The 23,603-nt window shown below is 40.7% G+C and overlaps 1 protein-coding gene across 10 annotated transcripts in view; it reads right to left on the bottom strand.

Moving 5' to 3' along the window:
• KMT2C (lysine methyltransferase 2C) overlaps nucleotides 1-23,603 on the bottom strand; it is a 279,577-nt gene that overhangs the window by 96,021 nt on the left and 159,953 nt on the right. For 8 of the 10 annotated variants that reach the window (XM_056519605.1, XM_056519603.1, XM_056519611.1 and 5 more), the window contains exons 10-18: nucleotides 22,771-22,943; nucleotides 21,365-21,513; nucleotides 18,713-18,823; nucleotides 16,511-17,202; nucleotides 9,831-9,950; nucleotides 6,975-7,088; nucleotides 6,404-6,505; nucleotides 2,180-2,284; nucleotides 1,799-1,980 (exon numbers count right to left, since the gene is read on the bottom strand). In XM_056519605.1, the coding sequence (XP_056375580.1) occupies nucleotides 1,799-1,980; nucleotides 2,180-2,284; nucleotides 6,404-6,505; nucleotides 6,975-7,088; nucleotides 9,831-9,950; nucleotides 16,511-17,202; nucleotides 18,713-18,823; nucleotides 21,365-21,513; nucleotides 22,771-22,943 (1,748 nt within the window). The remainder of the gene's footprint in view (nucleotides 1-1,798; nucleotides 1,981-2,179; nucleotides 2,285-6,403; nucleotides 6,506-6,974; nucleotides 7,089-9,830; nucleotides 9,951-16,510; nucleotides 17,203-18,712; nucleotides 18,824-21,364; nucleotides 21,514-22,770; nucleotides 22,944-23,603) is intronic. The other 2 variants (XM_056519610.1, XM_056519609.1) reach the window with 2 other exon arrangements.

The raw sequence follows: 23,603 nt of genomic DNA, 5'->3' as shown, positions 1-23,603 counted from the left end.
TGTAGTCTACATGATACAATGCACCAAGTGTGACCTGGGATGTTACATTGGTGAGACCAGTCAGCCACTCAATAAAAGGATGAACCTCCACAGATCGTCCATCAACAACCATAGAGAAAAGGACTATTGCACCCCAATTAGACACCATTTCACCCAAACGGGTCACTCCCTACAGGACCTCAAAATCAAGATTCTGAAAGGAAACTTCAAGAACACCCAGGAAAGAAAGACATTTGAAGCCAAAATGATAGTTTTATATGACTCCAAGAACAGAGGACTTAATGTGGATTTAAGCTTCTTATCCCATCATCAAAATTTCCTATAACCTTTGCTAAACTCTCTCCCCTCTCCCTGCTCTAACACCATCACACCCCTGCTCCCCCTCCCCTGTCTAAGTCTTATCTTCAGTCTATGGCTCTGTAGTAAAATTGTCCTTTCTCCTCTGTCCAGCATAATCACCATTCTCACCTCTGCTCTCCAGCCCCCCCTCATCCTTATCTGTAGTCCATCGTCCTATAGCTATACAATTTATGGCCCAACTTAACGTCCATTCTCCACATATGTTGTTTTAACCCCTGCATATTTTGTGAGATCGAATGTGTGTTTTCTCCTTGTGAGCTCAGAAATGCTTATGACTTGATAAAGGGAGGAATCCCGAAAGCTTGTCTCTACAAAATCTTGTTAGTCCAATAAAAAAGGTTTCAAAGAAGCAGGAAAATAATCGGCAACTCACCGCAACCAGCTGAATAAATCTTTTATTTCATACTCACAAATATGTTACATGTGAAGAGGGTAGTGGGGGGACACAGGATGGCCATGGCCGGAGGAAGCACGATTACCGTGCGAAACGGAGCTTGGTCGCCATCCTGTGTCCCCCCACTACCCTCTTCCCATGTAACATATTTGAGAGTATGAAATAAAAGAAGATTTATTCAGCTGGTTGCGGTGAGTTGCCGATTATTTTCCTGCTTCTTTGAAACGTCTTCATGCACTATTGTCAATCAGAGCACCACCTCCAGCATTCCTAGTCCAAGTCTGCCATTTCATCATTGTTCTACACTCAAATAGGGAAGCAGTGCCGTGCTGGCTATCTACGAACTGTGCCAATAAAAAAGGTATTACAATATACTGCAACTACCGATGATTTTGCTATATATATATATATATATATATATATATATATATATATATTGTGGCAGTGTGGCAAGGAAAGGGTGTATTTCCTTGGCTCACCCTGCAGAAGCTCTCACCTGTTTCTTAAGTAATGAGGCAGGAGGGAAGGGAGGTGTATATGAGATGGAGACTCAGTCTAATGTGGGCTCTTCCTAGGAGACCGCATGTGGGCTGTAGGGAAGAGACAGAGCCTGCTGAGGAGTACACAGCCTGAGCTATGAGTGGCTCAAAGAGAGTGACATGAATTGTGAGTAGAAGGTTGCAGGGGACATATGTTTAACCGGCTGAGGGAAGCTCAGCGGTTGTTAGTCAGGACAAGCTGATCTGTTTAGTCAGTGACCAGACGGTCTATGATTTTGTTTTGTTCCTGCTTTTTTGTTTATTTCTTTCCCTGCAACCTGTCTAATAAAACTGGCAAGGTGCCAGATTTGCATTATAAGAGTTTGCTTGCTGGTTTATTGAGAAGAAATGCATCCTGTTGCGTGGTCCAGGACGATCCCAGAGCTAATCCCCAAGACGGATTGTCACAAAATATATGTATATATATATATATATATATATATATATATATATATATATATATAAAATTAAATACAGTAGAACGGAAGATAACATTCATACTGACCATTTACACTTCCAGCCTCCTTTGGGCACAGTCTGTAGTGGTGGATCCAGGCAGTATGTATGGTAGCTAATGTCACAGTCATCACACAGCAGCAGCCGTCCAGGATCTGTGGCCTTACCACAGGCCTCACACACTGTGCACTCCAAGCACCTCCAACCTTTGCGAAGGATGACTTTAGTAATCTGGATAACACAAAACACACACACAAGCTTAAACACTGCAATTGTCCATATATATTTTAAAACTGTGATGGTAGATGTCAGTAAAGTTGAACTATCTACCTTCATTAGAAACCATTAGATCAACAATGAACCCATTAGATCATAGAGATAAAAGCGATATAAAAGCAAAATAAAGAATTAAAAATGCTCAGTCACTCACCTTAATACTGACACAGTATGGATGGTAACACTGCCCGCACTGAGAGCAAGCAAGTAGTCTTCCTTCAGCACCTTTTCCAAAACTACCGCATACCACACACATATCCTATGAGGCAAGAAAATAAAATCTATTTATATGCTGCAAAAGGAAATGCTGAGAAACCTCTCCTGGCTTATTGAATTAAAGGTTATATAAGGCTAAGAGATGAAGGCATTCTAGCAACAAGTACAACAGCTTGCCAATAGCATATTATAACTTTAAAAGGGGTACTCCAATGGAAAAAAAATTTTTTTAAATCAACTGGTGCCAGAAAGTTAAATAGATTTGTAAATTACTTCTATTTAAAAATCTTAATCCTTCCAGTACTCATCAGCTGCTACATGCTAACAGGAAGTTCTTTTCTTTTTGAAATATTTAGTTTTACAGTTTAAGTAACAAACATTACCAACAAGGTAAAAAAAAACAACAGCCTCCGCAGGTCCCAGAGACCGTCTCTACAATAATAACAAGGACTCAAGGTATGCGGAAACATTCAACAGCAGTAAGGAAGGCTACATCTGAGACCCGACCAGAGAAAGCCCAGCACAAACAGACAAAACAAACACTCTCTGGACAGTTCCTGACATGGACGGAGGTGTCAACAGAGAGCACTGTGGTTAGTCTGGGAGGTACTGGAAGGAAAAAGATTTTAAAATAGAAGTAATTTACAAATCTTATACAAAAAAAGGTTGCAGCAGCACTCTTGGTCAAAAAATGGAGGCTCTTAACGCAACTTTTTAATCAAAACCTCCCCCCCCATCCACGAAATGAGGCGGAGGTGGCCTCATTTCGGATTGGACCCTAACACACATTCTGAGCCTAACACTCATCTCTACTGGGCATATAGCCTCTGACTGGATGACATGCTGGATCCATTATCAATTTAAGTGTTAGGCTCAGAATGTGTGTTAGGGTCCCATCCGAAATGAGGCCACCTCCAAGTCATGGATGGGGGGGAACACGACGGACAAGTTTTGATCAAAAAGTGCGCTAAGAGCCTCCATTTTTTGACAGAGTTCTGCTGCAACCTTCTTTTTTTTGTATACTCTGTATTTGCCATGTGCACCCGTGTATTAGGTAGTTGTGTTGGCCTTTTTTTCTTTTTGTTTAATTTATAAATCTGTTTAATTTTCTGGCACCAGTTTATAAAAAAATATATATACCGTATATGCCGGCGTATAAGACGACTGGGCGTATAAGACTACCCCCAACTTTTACAGTTAAAATATAGAGCTTGGGATATACTCGCCGTATAAGACTACCCCTCCTACCGCAATGTACAGTACCTTGTAGTTCCCCCCACGTTAGGTCGGCAGCTCCCCCACGTTAGGTCGGCAGCTCCCCCACGTTAGGTCGGCAGCTCCCCCACGTTAGGTCGGCAGCTCCCCCACGTTAGGTCGGCAGCTCCCCCACGTTAGGTCGGCAGCTCCCCCACGTTAGGTCGGCAGCTCCCCCACGTTAGGTCGGCAGCTCCCCCACGTTAGGTCGGCAGCTCCCCCACGTTAGGTCGGCAGCTCCCCCACGTTAGGTCGGCAGCTCCCCCACGTTAGGTCGGCAGCTCCCCCACTTTAGGTCGGCAGCTCCCCCACTTTAGGTCGGCAGCTCCCCCACTTTAGGTCGGCAGCTCCCCCACTTTAGGTCGGCAGCTCCCCCACTTTAGGTCGGCAGCTCCCCCACATTAGGTCGGCAGCTCCCCCACATTAGGTCGGCAGCTCCCCCACATTAGGTCGGCAGCTCCCCCACATTAGGTCGGCAGCTCCCCCACATTAGGTCGGCAGCTCCCCCACATTAGGTCGGCAGCTCCCCCACATTAGGTCGGCAGCTCCCCCACATTAGGTCGGCAGCTCCCCCACATTAGGTCGGCAGCTCCCCCACATTAGGTCGGCAGCTCCCCCACATTAGGTCGGCAGCTCCCCCACATTAGGTCGGCAGCTCCCCCACATTAGGTCGGCAGCTCCCCCACATTAGGTCGGCAGCTCCCCCACATTAGGTCAGCAGTTCCCCCGCAATAGTAGGGAGCTTCCACACATTAGGTCAGCAGTTCCCCCACAATAGTAGGCAGCTCCCCCCACATTAGGTCAGCAGTTCCCCCCCACATTAGGTCAGCAGGTCCCCCACAATGATAGGCAGGTCCCCCCACATTAGGTCGGGAGTTACCCCACATTAGTAGGCAGCTCCCCCACATTAGTAGACAGTCCCATCCGTCCCCCCCCCCCCCCCCCACAGATATACAGCCTCCAGCCATATACAATGTATGGCTGGAGGCTGTATGTCTGTACTGCCCCCACAGTGTTCTGATTACCGCTCCTCCGGCCCGGGTCACCATCTACTGCTATGGACCATAGCAGCAGTCCCGGGCCTGTAGGAGCGGTGACCGGATCACTGAAGAAGATGACGCGCCGCCGGTCACTCACCAGGCCCCGGCTGGCGTGCGTCCTCCTGCGATGTTCCTGCGGTCCTCCTGCGTCTTTATGGTTGCAGGAGGACGTCACTGACATCCCGTGCATACAACCATAGAGGCGGAGAAGCGGAGGAGGACTGCAGGAGGATGCGCGTCGGTCGGGGAATGGAGAGTGACCGGCAGACATCTCTATGTCCCGAAAAGATCTTTCGGGACAAAGGGATGTCCGGCATAGGAAAAGCTATGATAATCTGCTCCCGTGATACTAAAAACCAGGGTGCCTCCAGCTGTTGTGTAACTACAGATACCCGCATGCCCGGACTGGCAAAGGCTGTCCGGGCATGCTGGGAGTTGTAGTTTCACAATAGCTGGAGACACCCTGGTTTTTAGTATCAGTAATTAGTTTTTATCTGCAATGGCCAGCCCCCGCACACGGGAGACGGCCCGGGCAGATTTTCCGAAAAAAAGTCGGGGTTAAAAAGTTGTCTTATACGCCGGAATATATGGTATATAGTTTTCCACTGGAGTACCCCTTTAAGAGAAAGGTTAACCTGACATGTAAAGTGCATGCCAGGAAATCATACAAATTAACTGCAGACAAAAATTTTTTTTATAAATTATTTATATATACTTAAATAGGAAAAGTGAAGCATTTCCTTTGTAATTCTGTAACAAAGCAATATCCCTTTAAACGGACTGTCAGCTCAAACTGCTAAGAGCAACAGACACAGTATGTTAGGGTATAAAAGAAAACTATACCTTTCCTGGAGCTGATGGTGGCTGCCTGACTTAGAAAATCATCTTTATATTTCACAGCCAAGTGTCACAGCCTGGATAGCCTCCTGGCTTGCCTTTACCTCCCAAGCCCCTCTTATTGATATAAAGAGCCCTGTATGTCAAAGGGGCAGGGAGGTGACGAGGTGTGTCAGGCTGTGACACTTGATCAGCTTGGGCTCCGCCTCTATGACACTTGGATAAGAAATAAAATGGTGATATCATAAGCTTTCCTTGAGAGGGCAAACAGATGGTGGCATCTAAGTAGCTTAACAGAGTGAGATGTTTCCGTTATTATTGACTATAGCATCTAAGGGGCTAAACGGTTGGGAACAGAGGCTTCTCAGCTTCTGATCTGCATTTCTGCTATACATTACAAACACAACTTCTCAGCAAGATCCTTATGATCTAACTGTGTATAATATATATATATATATATATATATATATATATATATATATATATATATATATATAATCCCAAAATAAAGCAGCACTACTTATCCAGTCCAACCAAAAAATTGGTGCCAGCGTCCCAAAGGACTTGATCAGAGTGCATCCAAGATAAAAACCAGATACAGGAGCAGCACTCCAACAAAAAAGTGATTTAATATCTCATGTCAGCATTACAACGTTTCAGCTCCTCCTGGAGCCTTTTTCAAGCATAGTGATACACAAACCTATGAGGGCTTTTATTTTTATTTGATTTGTATTAATGATCACTTTATGAAATTGTTTGGCACTAATGATTTGTATGGGCATAAAAGCCCTCATAGGTTTGTGTATCACTATGCTTGAAAAAGGCTCCAGGAGGAGCTGAAACGTTGTAATGCTGACATGAGATATTAAATCACTTTTTTGTTGGAGTGCTGCGCCTGTATCTGTTTTTTATATTTATATATATATATATATATATATATATATATATATATATACTATATGTACATCAAAGTGCATTAAGGGGGTTAAGAGCTAAAGGAACAAATAAAATGCACAGGCAAAACTACTAACCTGATGTAAGGTGAACTTGTCTGTTGTGGAAAATAAAACCACTGTGTTGTGCATTGAGGTTTCTTCCTCTTCCTTATATGATGAAAGATCCAGTGTGGTTATCTAAAGAAACAACACAGAACAATCAGAGGTCACACAGGAACATCCAACACACATTTACTAGGACTTTGTTCACATCTGCATTATGGCTTCCGTTACAAACAGAAACACTGATCTGCGTTATACCGCCAGAACCAAAAAAGCTGAGCGATATTTGAAGGGAAAAAAAAGCAGTACATGATGGAATCTGAGATGGATATACCAAAGCAAATGTGAACATAGTCTAATACTAAAATGGTAAAAACCAACTATATATATATATATATATTTTTTTTTTTTTTTTTAACTTTGTGCTAATACAGATAGACTATTACAAGTATGTAATTTTATTGACTGAAAATATCTCAACATAAAATTAATATAAGCATGAAATAGTCTCTGTCCAGCTTTTGGGAAACCACAAATCTTAGCATGCTGGACAGGCACAAGCTGGAGACTTTTGGTAAACAAGAAAGAATAGTGTATACAGTACCCCTGGAATTATGAAGTTGCCTATAGGAGTTTTTAATTTTGAACGTCCTCTTCCCCCACGACCAGACAGACCAGACCCCCTCGGTCTCCTCCTAGGAAATCCTGATCCACGTCCCTGTTCGACCAACAGATTATCTTTAGAAATATTCAATTCATTTCAAGTTAAAATCATAAGACAATAAAGCTCTCTCTTCCTCAATATATGGGGTTAATATGGAGATAAGGCATAGAAGCAGAAAAACAAATACACAGTTTTCATGTATTCTCTTATATTATGTTAAGGAGTAATTGGGTGTAGACTAAAAAATGTATTACTATTTCTGATACTGATTGTAGATAATAGGTTATCAGGCTAAGGCTATACAGCTATTTTGGCCGCAACAGAGGTCTTGTTGCAACCTGTAAGTGGCTGCGACTGTGACCCACTTGGATGGATATTTTCTGAATGTCGGGTCACAAGGCAACAGTGCGTAGCCTTGACACAGCACGATCCAACAACACAGTGATTTTAGGTTGCGTGACCCCTGTGGAAACACAAATCGCCATGTAGTCCTAGCCTAAAGTCTACAGCAGTGGTCTTAAACCTGCGGACCTCCAGATGTTGCAAAACTACAACTCCCAGCATGCCCGGACAGCCAACGGCTGTCCGGGCATGCTGGGAGTTGTAGTTTTGCAACATCTGGAGGTCCGCAGGTTGAAGACCACTGCTCTACAGCCTGTAAAAAGGGATAAGCTTTTATTTACATCTTTTTTCTTTATTATTTCCTAAAAGAAAAAGAGAAAAGGTCAAGATGATCCTAAAAGGAAATTAGCATACCTTTGACATGTAAAAAACTGCGGAGAAACTATTGTATTTCCCTAATGGTTTTCTCAATCCCACTAAGTATGATGCAACAGACGAGCAACAAATCTGTTTTGATCTTTATTTTATGGTATACAAACTGCATATAGAGTAGTCTATGTAAAAGCTTGAGTAGCTTTGTAGATACCCTGCATCTTGTAAAGGTCCTGAGTTACAGCCAGTATTATTCCCCAGAGCCACATTCACACTTCTGCAGACACCAGAGCTCAAATCTCCCAGCAGTATGACGTCTGCAAAGAACTATTTGGGGCAGATTTATCAAAACCTGCGCAGAGGAAATGTTGACCAGACACCAATAGCAACCAATCAGATCGATTCTTTTGTCTTTTAGAAACCTTTTCAAAAATTAAGCAAGCAATCTGGTTGCTATGGGCAACTGGTCAACTTGTTCACTTTTTTCCTATATCTATAATGCCTTGTGTCTTGGAGTGGGTCTTATTCACACACTGCAGCTTTGGACAGTATTTAAAAAAAAGTATTTGGGGAGAGAATTGAACGGTGCAAAAAAGTAAGGTCATGTTTTTCCATAGAAATGATCTGACTGCTGCTCGGGGACAGACACAATGCACCACTACATTTGGGCACATAACTCTTTTCATTGCATCTAGTTCTGATTTGGGCTTTAAGACATATAATGCAAAATACTGTACAAATCTGCAATATGTGAATAAGACCATATATAAAACTGCTATAAATGACTTTTTGCAGGATGGGAAAAGAAAAACACCCATTTTTAGGACTTTTTGACTACTCTATTCCAGTTTATTTTCCAGGTGATGATTTCATGCTTACCTGCATACACAGTGAACGGTGCAGAATGATAACAGCCTAATCTAAGGATATGGTACAGCAGGAAAAAAGATGACCTTTAGCCAGGCGCTCGGGGGTCCGAAGGATGTCACAACCAAATCATGGGAGTGAATAAAGGTTCAAACTTTATTGGTAGGTAACAACGTGTTTCGGGGTTAGCATACCCCCTTCAGATTGACAGATTAGACTAATCTGTCAATCTGAAGAAGGTTGTATGCTAACCCCAAAATGCGTTGTTACCTACCAATAAAGTTTGAACCTTTATTCACTCCCATGATTTGGTTGTGACATCCTTCGGACCCCCGAGCGCCTGGCTAAAGGTCAACTTTTTCCTGCTGTACCAGTTCCATTTCAGGATTTCCTTTGGACCTATCCTGTGACCCGCGGGCCTGCAAGGACTCCTACATCACTACCTCAATTGAGGCTACATGCGTATTTAATATACGCTCCAGGTGAGCGGCCATCTAATAGACCCCTGACCTGTCCCCACTTTCTGTGGGGTGCTACTTGCCACCTAGGGTAATGCACTTTGGCGCCTTCCTGGGCCCTCTCTCTTTTTTCTTTTTTCACAGTATTCTAAGGATAGGTCATCAGTGAAATAGACCCAGATATACTTAGTAATATATTAAATTATATATATATATATATATATATATATATATATATATATATATATATATATATTTTTTTTGCAGTAAAACATTCTGAAAGTAAAATGTGGCTGCTCTGAATAGGCTTGTGAAGACCTAGTGCACTGTGTGTGCATCTTCAGAAGCCTATTCTAGGTGATAGTTGCACTTTATTCTTGGGATTGCCCCTTTAAATATTAAGTGATATTGTGTTAAGTCAAAGATCCATTTCACACAATGTCAAATATTGATCAGAACTGTAGAAATGTTAAAGACATTTTAGCAAACAGAGAAAAAACAATTATATTTACATTTTTTTCAGCAATAACACAATAACACAAAGCTGCAATGGCCACATCAGAAAAGCATTTAAAAGGAAGTTAAAAGAAAGCTAAAGAAATGAAGACAACAAGGCCAAAGCTTGCAAGACTGCACGTAATAAAGGTGTAACATCCTGAACTGTACACACATAGAAGCTGGAGGAAGAGACTGTACTTGTGCTACAGATAACACGATAAAGGTAAATGACACAGAAGTAGAAATGCAACTTATTTACCACTTTGATGCTCCAAAATGGATTGCCGAGAAGCTGTCTGGACTTAAAAATGTCCCAACCTTCTGAGCCATCAGCTGACCAGGAAGGTGGGCTCACTGTATTATTGGTACTCCAAGTGCCCTAAGACATGGCAGGTGAGAAAATATATGTATAAACTCAGCAACATAAAAAAAATAAAGCCAGCAACATAAAGGGTTAGAAAAGCAAAGCAAAATGTAGACAATGAGACTGCCACAATTAATCTGAAACATAGCACAACATGCACTGGGAGGTTGGTGAAGAAAACTATTTAGAGCGGGGGGCAGGGCAACTTGACAGCATTATAGCTTGAGCGCAATCAAACCATGACTCTCTATGGTCGAGGGTGAAGTCTGTATGGATGTCATCAACCTGTGGAGCAGTCATGTGCGTAGAACGGGTTCAGCTGGGTCATAAACAAGGTCTAGAAGAGTGTTCTTTAACCTGCAGACCTCCAGATGTTGCAAAACTACAACTCCCAGCATGCCCGAACAGCCAACGGCTGTTCGGGCATGCTGGGAGTTGTAGTTTTGCAACATCTGGAGATCCGCAGGTTGAAGACCACTGGTCTAGAGGCTGCACATTGCATTTACCGGGCACTGTTCACATCTGAATAGGAGCCTCTACTCTAAATTCTGCCACATTTTACTGAAAGAATAACAACGTTAAACAATGGCCACCATGACAGAACCCAATGGACTCCATTAGAAGTCAGTGAAGCCTATTGGGCGTTGCTGGTGTCCAATGTGTATTGGGTCCATTACATCTCGAATTCTGTTTTTCTGGTTCCATGACAGAAGAGAAACATGGACTCACAATGCAGACGTGAACAGAGTCATAGAAAACTAATTTTATCTCATTTGACTATGAATATAAGTAGTGATCTTTGTATACTAACACAGGCAAAAAGCAATATCCATACTAACCAATCAAATCCCTTGTTTAGATTTGCGCAACCTGTACATGACAACAGCAGGATTCTGATTGGTTGCCATGTTCCTCCAGTCTTCATAGCCCAATGTACAGTGTTCTTATACGGATAAGTTCACGTGCATATTTTGCTGCTGATTTTCATACCCACTGACTTCAATGGGTAGGGAAACCAGCAGCCGGAAATCTGCAGCAAAATATGCACATGTAAACGTACTGTAAGGGCTAACTCACATGGGCGGATTTTATTGCCAACTTGCAGTGGATTTCCTGGGCTGTTAGCGGCAGATTTTAGGCAGCAGAATTTCCACTGAGAAAAATCCAATGCAGACTCAATTGACTTCAACTGTGGATTTTACGCAGCAAAAATTCCCTGCTGAAAATCTGACACAGACCGCCCACCCCCACTCAAACTCGCAGCGGGAAACAAGCTGCAAGTTCGCAATCAACTCCACCCATGTGAATAAGCCCTAAGGGTATGTTCACACGCGCAGATATTTTAGCGGGTTTTCCGCTGCGTATTTGAAAGTGGGCGGGCTCTTCTCGGCTGTCCGCAGCAGATTTTCCGCAGAGGAATTTATGCTGCGGAAAATCAGCGACAGTCCCTTCTGACTTCAATAGGGCTTGCGGCGGATTTTCTGCTGCGGACAGCCTAGAAGAGCCCGCCCACTTTCAAATACGCAGCGGAAAACCCGCTAAAAAATCCGCGCGTGTGAACGTACCCTAAGCATGGGAATTTTCTGCTGCAAATCTGCAGCAGTTCACGTTTTTACATGAAAGAAGTTTGCAGCATGTTCATGAGATTTATAAAATCTCATCTAATTACCTGTGACTATTTCACTGCAGATTTTTACCTGCGCAAATCTGCAGGTAATTTCTGCAGCATTTTTGCCAAAAGCAAATTTAACCTATAGGTACTGCAGAGTCAGCTGTACTATGGTTTCAGCAAACTTATTCACTGTATGATATACTTTTAGGCTACATTGAAACTATAGAGTTTTCAAGTGGAGAAATTCTACTCTAAAATGCCATTGCAACAGCCTCCTATTGTCTTAAAAATAGGATTTTTCCTATGCAGGAACATCAAATTAATGCAAATATACTATAGTATAAAACACCATAATATGGAATTTGGGATTTAATACCAGTCCCTCCCCCCTTAATTATAATTTTTTTTTTTTTTTTTTGACAAATTCATTTGATGTGAAGAGCCTAAAGATGTTCATACACATGGGACAAACGATCCCCCCAACAACAAGCCACACTAACTTGGAAGATCACTGCTTAAGTAAAGTGGCACCTGATGTGAAAAAAATGTCACGCCTAAGAGACAAATGAGACAACAACCAACAAGGGTGCCCAACAGGCACTATTCTCTCATGGATCCCTCCACCATAAAACTTAAATTGTATTTATTATTGGTAAAATATGTGCAAGGTGGGTTTAAAAGCACATCCACTTGATTGTTATTATCTATCCAGTCCTTATTTCCCTGTGTATGTACTGGATTATTCTCCTTTTATTGGGGACCCAGCACAGTTACACTTTATTTTCAATAGTCCTACTAGGGTTAGGATATTTAGTGCTTATAGTAGCATCAACTAATGGCAATTGCAAATGAACAAGTGAAACATGCACTCTGCTCTTTAATTTAACTTGTGGATAGTGGTGCAACTTAAAATCTGTGTGTACTGCTACATCCTACATGTTTTGCCACTAGAGCGTGGCTTTCTCAAGGATGACAGTAGCAGACCACCTCTTTGAAAAGACTAGCCCTTGTGCAGACCAGATTTTAAGTGACAGATTTTCAGTCCACCATACATTATTTATAGTGGCCACTTACTTTGACCACCCTCACCCAAGATCATATTTTAATACAATTTTTAGTTGTCTTAAAAGGGCACTGTCATCATGTAAAACTCTTGACATGCACTAGCAACATATGAAAAGTTTGGATCGGCGGGAAGCTGACTGTTCAGACCTCCACCCATCAGAAGAACGAGTCAGGAGAAGTTTGCACTCTGCATGTTCTCGTCTGGATCAGTGTCACATGATCAAGACAAACATTGCATGTATGTCTATGTATGAGCATGTCTCGATCACATGACACAAAGGAGTTTTTAGGGAGAGGAGGGGGAGGCAGAAAGAGAGAAGGGGGACAGGGAGAGAAGCGTGTGGTAGAGCAGACTTCTCCTGGCTATTTCTCCTAATAGGTGGAAGTCTGGTTCCTGCCAATCAAAACTATTACTAGGACATGTCAAACATTTTGCATATGAAAAGGTATTGTAAGTTTTACTATTGTGGCATTCTAGATGAAAAAAAAAAAAAAACTCAGGCTGTAAGTGGGCTATGATGACTGGAGAAACCAATGACTGAAATGCCAAATAAAAATTGAGGTAAATTAGAATGTTTCATATGCGTGAAGTTTAAAGTAATGCTCCAGAAAATGATACTATGTTATGCCTGCAGAGGTGCATGACTTCTATCATGTGTTCTTTAAATCCAGATACTGGCCCTCAACCCCTGAACTAGGCATACCCCAATACATCAGTGCTTCCTGGAATGTTCCTTCAAATAACTGGATTGATGTATTTAAACTTTAGCTTTAAATAAAAGAAAAAATTTTTGCTATCAAATAAAATTTATAAACTGCAGCATATAAAAAAGGGAAGCAAAACGGGATGATGGTAGGGCTGTCCGTGTTACTTTCAATGCTCATGCAAAGATGTAGCAGACACATGGACCAAAATGAGCCAATAACAAGAGATCAATGGAAAGAAAAAGCGCTGGAGGTGATCGCCCAGTCCTAACTAGCTGATACATTGCAGGTTAATAACACCATGTCTACAACTAAATAATAGTAAACTATGATACTACTTAGGGATTTAAAGCCACAGATCCCTTTACACACATTTGTTGTGCGCTGTATGTATTGCGTGGAATAAAACATGTCAAATTAGTTACAGGATTTTTTAATGCAGCTTACACGTAAAAATACATTGCATGCTGCTTTATACTACTTAGTCTAAATCCCAAAACCTGTTGCCCTTTCCAGTCAGTATTCAGCCTCTAATCTCTTTTCACAAACAAGGATCTAAGTAGATATCAAATCAACTTTCATCTTAGATGCGCAATTATGAGCGGAGAAAGTGCTGGAGATGGAGCAGAGACTGTTCAGACTGAGACAATGTAATTGAGCAGCTTGTAGTGTATTGTAAGAAAAACAGAATTTTTTCAAAATTATTTCTTTTCTTTCCCACAAAAAGGTATCCGTAGCCTTTTATTGCAAGAACATATAGGGGAACCCACCTACCACACCATCCCTTTTAATATTTCTTTCCACTTTTTCTCGATAATAGAAAACTGAACAAGTCTAGTAGTCAAGTAAAAGTCTATGAGACTGATTCCAAACCACTAACCTGGTGTATATAAATTAAAGACTGCCCTTCATTCTGGAAGCAAACAACACAACAAGCAGGTTCCCTAGATGTGCTTCAATACTGAGATTTTACAAATAGGAAAGCAGTGGAAAAACAAAATAATTCAGTACATTATAAATTAGCGAAGTGCTGACTAATGAAAATACTAAAAAAAAAAAAAATCTTTTGTTGTCCACCTGTTAACAAAATACAGCTTTTTAAAGTTATTTGCTACATGGGGAATAAAAGGGGGACAACCAGTATGAATGCCATTGAAGTTCTTAAAATATGGGACAGTGAGTTATGGGATAACCAGATGACACCTTAGGAGCACATACTTTGAAAAGGTAGCTTTTACCTATATTTTACCAGGAAGACTACCATCTCTACCTTCCACCCATTTCTTAAGTTATGGAAAAATACTCACTGTTCAGGTAGGTAATATGGTCGGCTTAAACACAAACTGAAGCTTAAAAGGGTACTCAGGAAGAAAAAATAAAAGTTTTCAAATCAACTGGTGCCAAAAAAGTCAAACAGATTTGTAAATTACTTCTAATTAAAAATCTAAAGCCTTCCAGTACTGTACTTATCAGCTGCTGTATAAGCTCTAGAGGATATTGTGTAGTTCTTTCCACTCTGACCACAGTGCTCTCTGCTGCCACCTCTGTCCGTGTCAGGAACTGTCCAGAGTAGGACAGGTTTTCTATGCGTATTTGCAGAGAGCACTGTGATCAGAAATTACTACACAACTTCCTGTGGAGCATACAGCAGCTGATCGTAATGGAAGGCTTTAGATTTTTTTAAATAGAAGTAATTTACAAATATATATAACTTTCTGACACCAGTGGATCTGGAAACTTTTCTACCAGAGAACCCCTTGGAGAAAAAACATTGTATATAGACTTGGAGATAGAGAGGTAACAAAACAGATTGGAAGGACCCAAACTCTGGACATATACATAGTCTTAAAACTTTTGATATAATGTAGATAATACCATTATATGTATATTTGTAATATACAATGGATAAAAAATTGTTATTTTTTGGGTTAAAAAAAAAAATGCTGTCCCTGCAGCTATTGTCTGTGTCTCTCTGTGAGGAGTCCAAATACAGGAAGTGTGGGCGGGACAAGCCGGGCTCTGTGCTGGCTTCCTGCTATGTCAGCTGGGGCATGTCATAGAGCCTCAGTACACAGGGCCCGGCTTGTCCACCCACACTTCCTGTATTTGGACTCCTCACAGAGACACACAGATAATAGCTGTAGGGACAAAATTATACACATTTTTTAATCATTGTACATTACAAATATACATTCAATGGTATTATCTACATTATATAAAAAGTTTTTGTAGACGACAGGTACACTTTAAATAAATTCCATTTTATTTGCCAAACATTTAACTTAATGGCCAATAGATTATGTGATGGAAAAAGCTGCAGCTTGTTCAGAAATAATTATATTTACGCTTGAATTGTAATTATAAAAAATGAAAAAGTTATGCACATTTTTTCATAAAGCTTATTAGTGCAAACATTACCAACTTTTGTCTGTTACACTATGCCTGAAACTTTTGAAAAATTTGGATAAGCTTTACGGGAAAGGGGGTGGAGTTACCACAGTATAGATTTACTATAATTTACACAAATAACTGAAGTATATTATTGCAGAAATCTATGCCAGCTATGAGGACATGGGTTTAACAGATGTGCATCCTATAGGACAGTGGTCTTCAACCTGCGGACCTCCAGATGTTGCAAAACTACAAATCCCAGCATGCCCGGACAGCCAACGGCTGTCCGGGCATGCTGGGAGTTGTAGTTCTGCAACATCTGGAGGTCCGCAGGTTGAAGACCACTGCTATAGGATTTCAAAAACTGTTGTTTTTCTATTGACTAAAAGGAGCGCACTATATTCAGCAGACAAACATCTATTTGTAAGAACAAAACAAAGTACATAGAAAAAGAAAAAACGAAAAATGTAAGAGGTAGGATACAAAGTGTTGTAGATTTACTTGGAATACACTAGCCACACAGAAGCAGTCAAACACACTTTTCTCTAGCTCAACTTTGAGCCGCATAGTCAGAAAAGTTCAGTGGTCATGTAAAAATGGGCAAGTAATTCTACAGAATTTACGGCAAATTTTGCCTATTCAGTCAACCAGAATTGTCCTTAATGGTATCAGGAGCTTAAAAATGTATCCTTTAAAATAGGAGTAATAAATAAATATATAAAAATAAATTATATATATATATATAAACACACATATAAGTATTATTATTTATTTATATAAATAGCAACATTATAACATTTACCTGTCTTGATCTCGGTCTGCCAGGAGAAAACTTCCTTTTGGTGATAGCTGGTTTACCCATGCCAATTTTTGGAGTTACAGATATAAATGTGGTTGGAAAGGCATTTGCTGTGCTATAACTATGTGCCGGAGTTTGACTTTGAAATATATCACTAGATGAATGAAAGTCGATGGAAACGGCAGGAGAGGATGACACACTGGTTTTACTGGTGTCCACTGAGGTTGCAGGAGACTCCATCCCAGTAGGAGACTTGAGACTTTTATGCCCTGCAGGGGAGTTGATTTCTGTAGAAGTCTCACTATTAGGAGTAGTTACCACATCGTGAAGATCAGAAGTTTCAGAAACCAATGGATCATCCTTTTTTTGTGAAATGCCTACATGACCCCTAGTCAAATCAAAGTGCTCTTTTAACTTAGGATCCCTTGTCAGATCAAACGTGGATGGCGATCGACAAGAATCCTCCAGTACATGTGGTTCACTCCCGTCCTCAGTAAGACTTTCTTGGTGTCGAAGTGGACTTGCTTCATCATGAAGACATAGTGACTGCTGTGTCGGTATCTTCTCACTTACAGCCTTACCAGCCTCATCTGGTACCATGTGCATGTTGTCTGAATGAGAGATGTCCATGCTGTCTTCTGCATTGTAGGGGACATCTGTTTCCAGGTCTGCTTTCTCATTGTGCTCTGGTGTCACTACAAAGAAAGGAAACTTTCCAGTAAAATAATCACTTTTCTACCACACACTGGTAGACCAATATGTCATATTGCCATTTAGCCAATCACCGGCCGAGGGAGACAACGCTGCCACCAGCAATTAGCTGAGCCGATTGCATTGTTGTGTGTCGGGCCCCAGATGCAGAAAGAGAATCGCACTGGAAGACAGGACACCAATAAAGGAGGTACCCGAGAAGTGGCTGATTGAGGTTAAAAATATATATAAATATATTTAAACAAAATTCAGATTTTTTATTTTTTATTTTTTTTTACTCCTTGTACATTAATATTGAGGCAGTAATATTTCTTGAGCTTCTGCACTGTTACCAGCATTTAAAGGCAATGTGTCATCAGAAAATGACCTAATAGGATTTCATGCAAAAAAATCTTTTTTCCAAAATTTCCATTTTACGATCTATATTATAAAATAATTCCAAAATCTTACATTTTTCATCCTGATCACTAAACTAAAACTATGCTGAGACTTCCTGCTCTGTCTAAGGAGGAGTTGCAGTAAAATGTGATACCAAAAGTAAGAAAAAAATGTTTTGAATCACCATTTCCTATATCTTCTTTCCGGTACAGAGGCCACGCCCCCTCCACATATTTCTATGGGAGAGACATTTCGCTATCTTAGGCTCTCCCATAGAGCTATATGGAGGGGCATGGTGGCCCGAACTTCAGTCTCCGTACAAGAGATCGTGTGGGGGCCCCAGTGGTCGGACCCCCTGCAATCTAAAACTTATACCCTATCCTGCGAATAAGGGATACGTTTTTCACCACGAGACTTCTCCTTTAAGCATGCATGGAATAGGCATAAGGCTATCCTTCATTTATCATAGGCACAAGGACTATTCATAGTATTCAGAATATTGAGCAGACTAGATAGGCCAATTTCTTTTAACCTGCTGACACATTCTATGTTTCAGTGATACACTATGCAAAACACTGGTGCATACATCAAATGTATCCACAGGTTTCTGTTCACCCCCACCAATGCAGTACATGTCAGTACATCTGTTATGTGCCAGGTGGAATTATGCAGCAGACTAAATTATTAAAAAAAATAGTGCATGTTATACGATTTTTTTTTTTTTTTTTTACAAGAACCTATGCGCAACAGATGCCACCTTTGCCTATATAGTGGCAACTGTCTGAGATAAAGGTCAGAACTTTAGGTCAGGTGAATCCTCCTATTGCACACATCAAATGGATACTACAGGTTGCTGAAAGGTGGGCATGTTAGGGAAACAATTTTAAGCTCCTACTATGCATAAGGAAGATTAAAATAAACACATGACGTTGACTACTGACATTTTGGAAAAACCTGTGTGTAAAGAGGTGATTTTTTTTTAGCAGAAGCAAAGGATATAACAATATAACATGGGGAGGAGAGTGGGTGTCATCGGGGCTAAGTAAATAATGTACCTATAATACCTATTTAATACATTAATGAAAGCATTACATTGGTATAATAAATGCAGTATACCTTCATCTAGACACATTACTGCTGCAGCTGGAACATGATCATTGTGATTAAGTGCTTCTTCTTGAAATGTCATTTTTCCACCTGTATCCACTTCTAGGTCACCTGTGCATGCTAAATGAATAAAGGGGAGTTCATTCACAAGAGTTATGTCAGTGTATATGTCCCTTAACAAGTCTACAGAAAACAATGGTCTTCTAGCTCACACACCGAGCCTGGCAACAGTTGTGTTACCTCTGTCACGTGGTTGTTAGAGCCATTTGTCCCGTAATGGTTTACTTGCTTTAGTAATGTCAGGTTTATCTTTGATGAACCTACCATAAAATGATTGAGGGGATGTAGCTTCTAGATTTCTTCTTACCAGTCAAAAATGTGTCATATATTCTATTCTTTTCATCAGTTTTATTTTCTTATTGTAGATGTGAGTGTGTTGTGGGCATGTTTTGTGATGTGTACAGAATGAAGAAGAGGAACTGTGACCATCATCTATTGTCATTGGAGAATAATGTGTTATCTATGATTGTAATCCTGCCTGTGATAAGGAGAGGAGTTCAGAGGTGATCTCTACAGAACACGAAGTGTCAGCCTATTTTTTTATTTTTTAATAGGTCCCCTTCTGGTGACACATTCCCTTTAACACATTAATACAACTATTTTGAACCTTTTTCACATAATACACAGGCAGAGCAGTAAAAAAATTCAGATTACAGGTCACTTAAAATTAAGTCTTAAAGGGGTACTCCGAGGGTAATTTTATGTTTTTACAGCACAACCATGTTCTTACCTCCCTATACTTTGTGTCGCTGCTCCTGACGAGCTCTCCTTCTGGTGCTGGGGGTCAATAACTCACAATGCTGCTCAGCCAATCACTGGCGGTAGTGAAGTCCCATCTCAGCCACTGATTGGCTTAGTTCACTGTGACAAATCAACCCCAAGTACCAGGAAGAGCAGCTTACCAGGACCAGTGATACCAAGGCAGCTGAAAAGCGTAGGGATGCAAATATGTAACACATTTTTAACCTGTCCAGGACCAAGGGCGTACAGGTTCGTCCTCGAGCCCTGGTACTTAAGGGCCAAGGGCATACATGTAGGCCCTGGCCCCGTTTACAGGGTTTACACCGTTCTCACCAGCGAAGAATAGGTTAAACCCATTGGGTCTTGGTTGCTACGGGAAGCCAGGACCCACAGCTAATGTCGGGCACCGCCGATCGGGCTGATCCCAGCAGCGGAACCCCCGTGATCAGACGTCTTATCCCCGTTAACACTTTAAATGTTTCCCCTAAAAATCCATATGAGGGCTTGTTCTTTGCACCAACAATTTTACTTTGTAATACCATTAATAATTTGACCACAAAATCTACGGTGAAACAAAAAAAAAATTTGGGGGGGGGGGGGCAAAAAAGAAAAAAGTCATTTTGTAATTTTTAGCGGCTCCAGTTTCTATGCAGTGCAGTTTTCTGTAAAAATTGTACCTTATATTTATTCTGTAGGTCCATACGGTCGCGATGATACCCAATTTATAAAGGTTTGATTTTATTTTACTACAACAAAAAAAACTTGTAACTACAAAATTAATACAGCTCATTTTTTGCGCCGTGATCTGAAGTTTTTATTGGTACCATTGTTGTTATGATCAGACTTTTTGATCACTTTTTAGTCATTTTTTTATGATTTAAAAAGTGACGAAAAATATGTTATTTTGGACTTTGGAATTTTTTTTAAAGTTAACTCCATTGACCGTGTGGTTTAATTAACAATATATTTTTTTATAGTTCTTATTTTTATTTACAGTTTTTTGGGGTTTTTTTTAGATGGGAAAACTCAAACTTTTATTAGGAAAGGGGTTAAATCACATTTAACTTTTTATTTTATTTATTTTTTACACTTTTTTTTTTTTGCAATGTTATAGCCCCCATAGGGGTCTATAACATGCGTTACACGGATCTCTTACACTGATCAGTGCTATGCCATAGCATAGCATTGATCAGTGCTTCTGCAGCTTGACTGCTCCTGCCTGGATCTCAGGCATGGGGCAGTCATTTGGCGATCGCACAGTGAGGAGGCAGGCTGGGATCCTCCTCACATCCTGCAAGCTGTTCGGGATGCCGCGAATTCACCGTGGCGGTCCAGAATAGCACCACTGAGCTAATGTTTACCTTCGTTTTAGACGTGGCGATTAAACTTAGATTGCAGCGTCCAAATGGTTAATGCCAGATATCAGCCTGATCAGTGATGTCCGGCATTAGCAACTGGGACCCACTGGGTATGATGCGCGATCAGCAGGAGAGCGCATCATACCTGGTGGGTCCCGGTTGCTATAAGAGTCATACCTCGGGAGCCGCAAATGGACATTAATGAATGTCCATTTGCGGCAAGGGGTTAAGGTCAAAATGGGCTTGGTCCTAAAGGGGTTAGGCCTCACTGCTTGGGCATGTTTGTACATGAAAAAGCTTACCGATAAAGTACCCCTTTAATACTTCTAACAATATATTAGCAAAAAGATTAGACTTCCACTCATTACTAATTCTCTTATGGCAAAATGGCTACAAATCCACCAGCTTGGTGTACACTAAAAGCATTCCTAGAAAAGTGGTGGATGTAGCACATGCCCCACATAACTTTCTATTATCCTAACTATATTAACTTAATACTCACCGGGCTCAGATTCCGCAACCTCCATTTCCATACATTCTTCCCCTGCTTCGTCCTCCACTTCAGATTGCTTACATAATGCGCAGATGTAATCGTCTTTCAACTGATCATCTAAATAGTCTGCACATTTTTCACAGTCTAGATGTATCCACCTCAAGTAGAACAAAATAGGTGTCAACTAAGACTACTACAATTTCATGTGTAGTAAATACATAGACTTATGTAATTCCATAATACTTAGGAGAAAGTTTTTCCAAAATAGTAAATTGAAGGAACACGGATTTAAACCATATTTGTACAACTATACCGAAAAGAAATTAGTGAATTTACAGGATGTAATAACAAATACAGTTCTATAAGCTTTATTTTTATAAAAAATTACAGGATAAATCGCCAAATCAAAATCTCAATTAATGATTATTTCTGTCTAGAAAAAGTACTTCGAAGTGCTCTGACTCCCTGAAAAATCGGGGGTGACTATTCCAGGGAATCTTTAAACTTAAAAAGCAGAACAACTTTCTCTATACACAACAAACCAACCGCTGCTTGCGATTCAGAGATTCATCCTGTAAATTCACTCATTTTCACTGCTGGACTATACAGCTCACTGGAGAATAGATACTCAGAGGGAGGGAAGGACTGACATAGTGAGGCTTAAAGGAGAAATCCAGCGGGATTTTTTTTTTTTTATTATGGTTATTGTGGTGGATTTAGAAAAACAAACAAACATCTACTTACTTCCAGAGCCCCCGCGGTGCTTCTGGTGTCCTTCTCCGGAACCCCACAGCTTTGGTCTTCCCAAGCTGCTGAAGGAAGTTTTGGGCCCTGAAGCTCCCGGGCCCAATGTGTCATACTTTTGAGCCCGAGTGCTTCTGTAGATGACAGCCATGCTGCAGTTTTAAGAAGAGAATCACTGCGGGGGACCAGAGCAGGACACCAGAGGTATTGTTGGAGCGCTGGAGGTAAGAAGGTTTTTTATATAACCCACACAATGCCGATAAACTGCCAGAGTTCACCTTTAACATATACAGGCATTTTCAGGATTATATTATACAGATACCAAATTCAACACCTACTATGGTGGATATTTTATGGACCAATACTATTCCTCTTTCTAACTGGGTGACACAGTTTGTTAAAAATCATTGCAAGCCCAAATGTATGCTGCATTATGGAGGTGGAGCCATTACTCCCATAGAATGGCTGCCTCTTGGGCTGGATACAGAGTCTCTTAGAGGGACATAATGCCTACACACAGAACGCTGTAAAAGTCCTTACTGTGATCTCCTAGTGCTGTCAAAGCTTATTCAATTAGTTATGCAATGTGGACTGGGAGTTGTGGCTGTCAGCTTCCCATGGGCCACATTCCAATGGACAGGTACAAAACTTTGTTTTCCCTATTTTCTTACTTTTTGCACAATTGACAATGCAAAAGATCTTTGTGCATGTCTGCCTGAAGTGGACTATCACAAATTGGGCATGGCAAACTGGTCTGCTGCTGGAAGCAGTTATCGCATATCAAACAGTTGAGATACCACTGACGACTGGTCCGCGCCCCACATTCTGCACATATACGACAGTTCTATTTGGAGAAGAAAAAAAAGGTAATAATGAGCATTTTCACTTATGTAATGTGAAATGAAATTCAGTATAACCAACATTCTACCTCAAAGTTCAAGCCTACTATTATGTACACCAACACATTAGGAAAGTTTAGAAAATGTGCTGTAATTGTTGTAATTTTCCCCAAAAGACAAGATTAAAGACTTCCACCACATTTATTATGAGTTTTAGACATGTGTATGCCTTGCTTAACAAAAGGTGTGGATTCAGTAGAATGAATGTTTACCTTGCATGCCACTTTGTGTGCCAAAATGGCACAAAATTTGTGGCATAATAATTCTGGAGTAAACCAATAGTTGGCCTTCATTAAGACTAGACAATCTAAAGATGTGCCAGATTTATAAAAAACAAACTGCCTAACAAAGGCTAAATCTGGAGCCTTATTAGACAATCTAGTCTATGCTCATATTGTATTATACTATATTAGTTTTAGTAAATCAGGACCATAAGTTATAATATATATACAGTCATGGCCGTAAATGTTGGCACCCCTGAATTTTTTCAAGAAAATGAAGTATTTCTCACAGAAAAGGATAGCAGTAACACGTTTTGTTATTCACATATTTATTTCCTTTGTGTGTCTTGGAACTAAACCAAAAAAAGGGAGGAAAAAAAAGCA

This window comes from Hyla sarda, chromosome 5 (assembly GCF_029499605.1).
Source record: "Hyla sarda isolate aHylSar1 chromosome 5, aHylSar1.hap1, whole genome shotgun sequence".
Taxonomy (NCBI): Eukaryota; Metazoa; Chordata; class Amphibia; order Anura; family Hylidae; genus Hyla; species Hyla sarda.
Note: the sequence above shows the minus strand (reverse complement) of the source record. Positions and strands in the feature narration are given on the sequence as shown.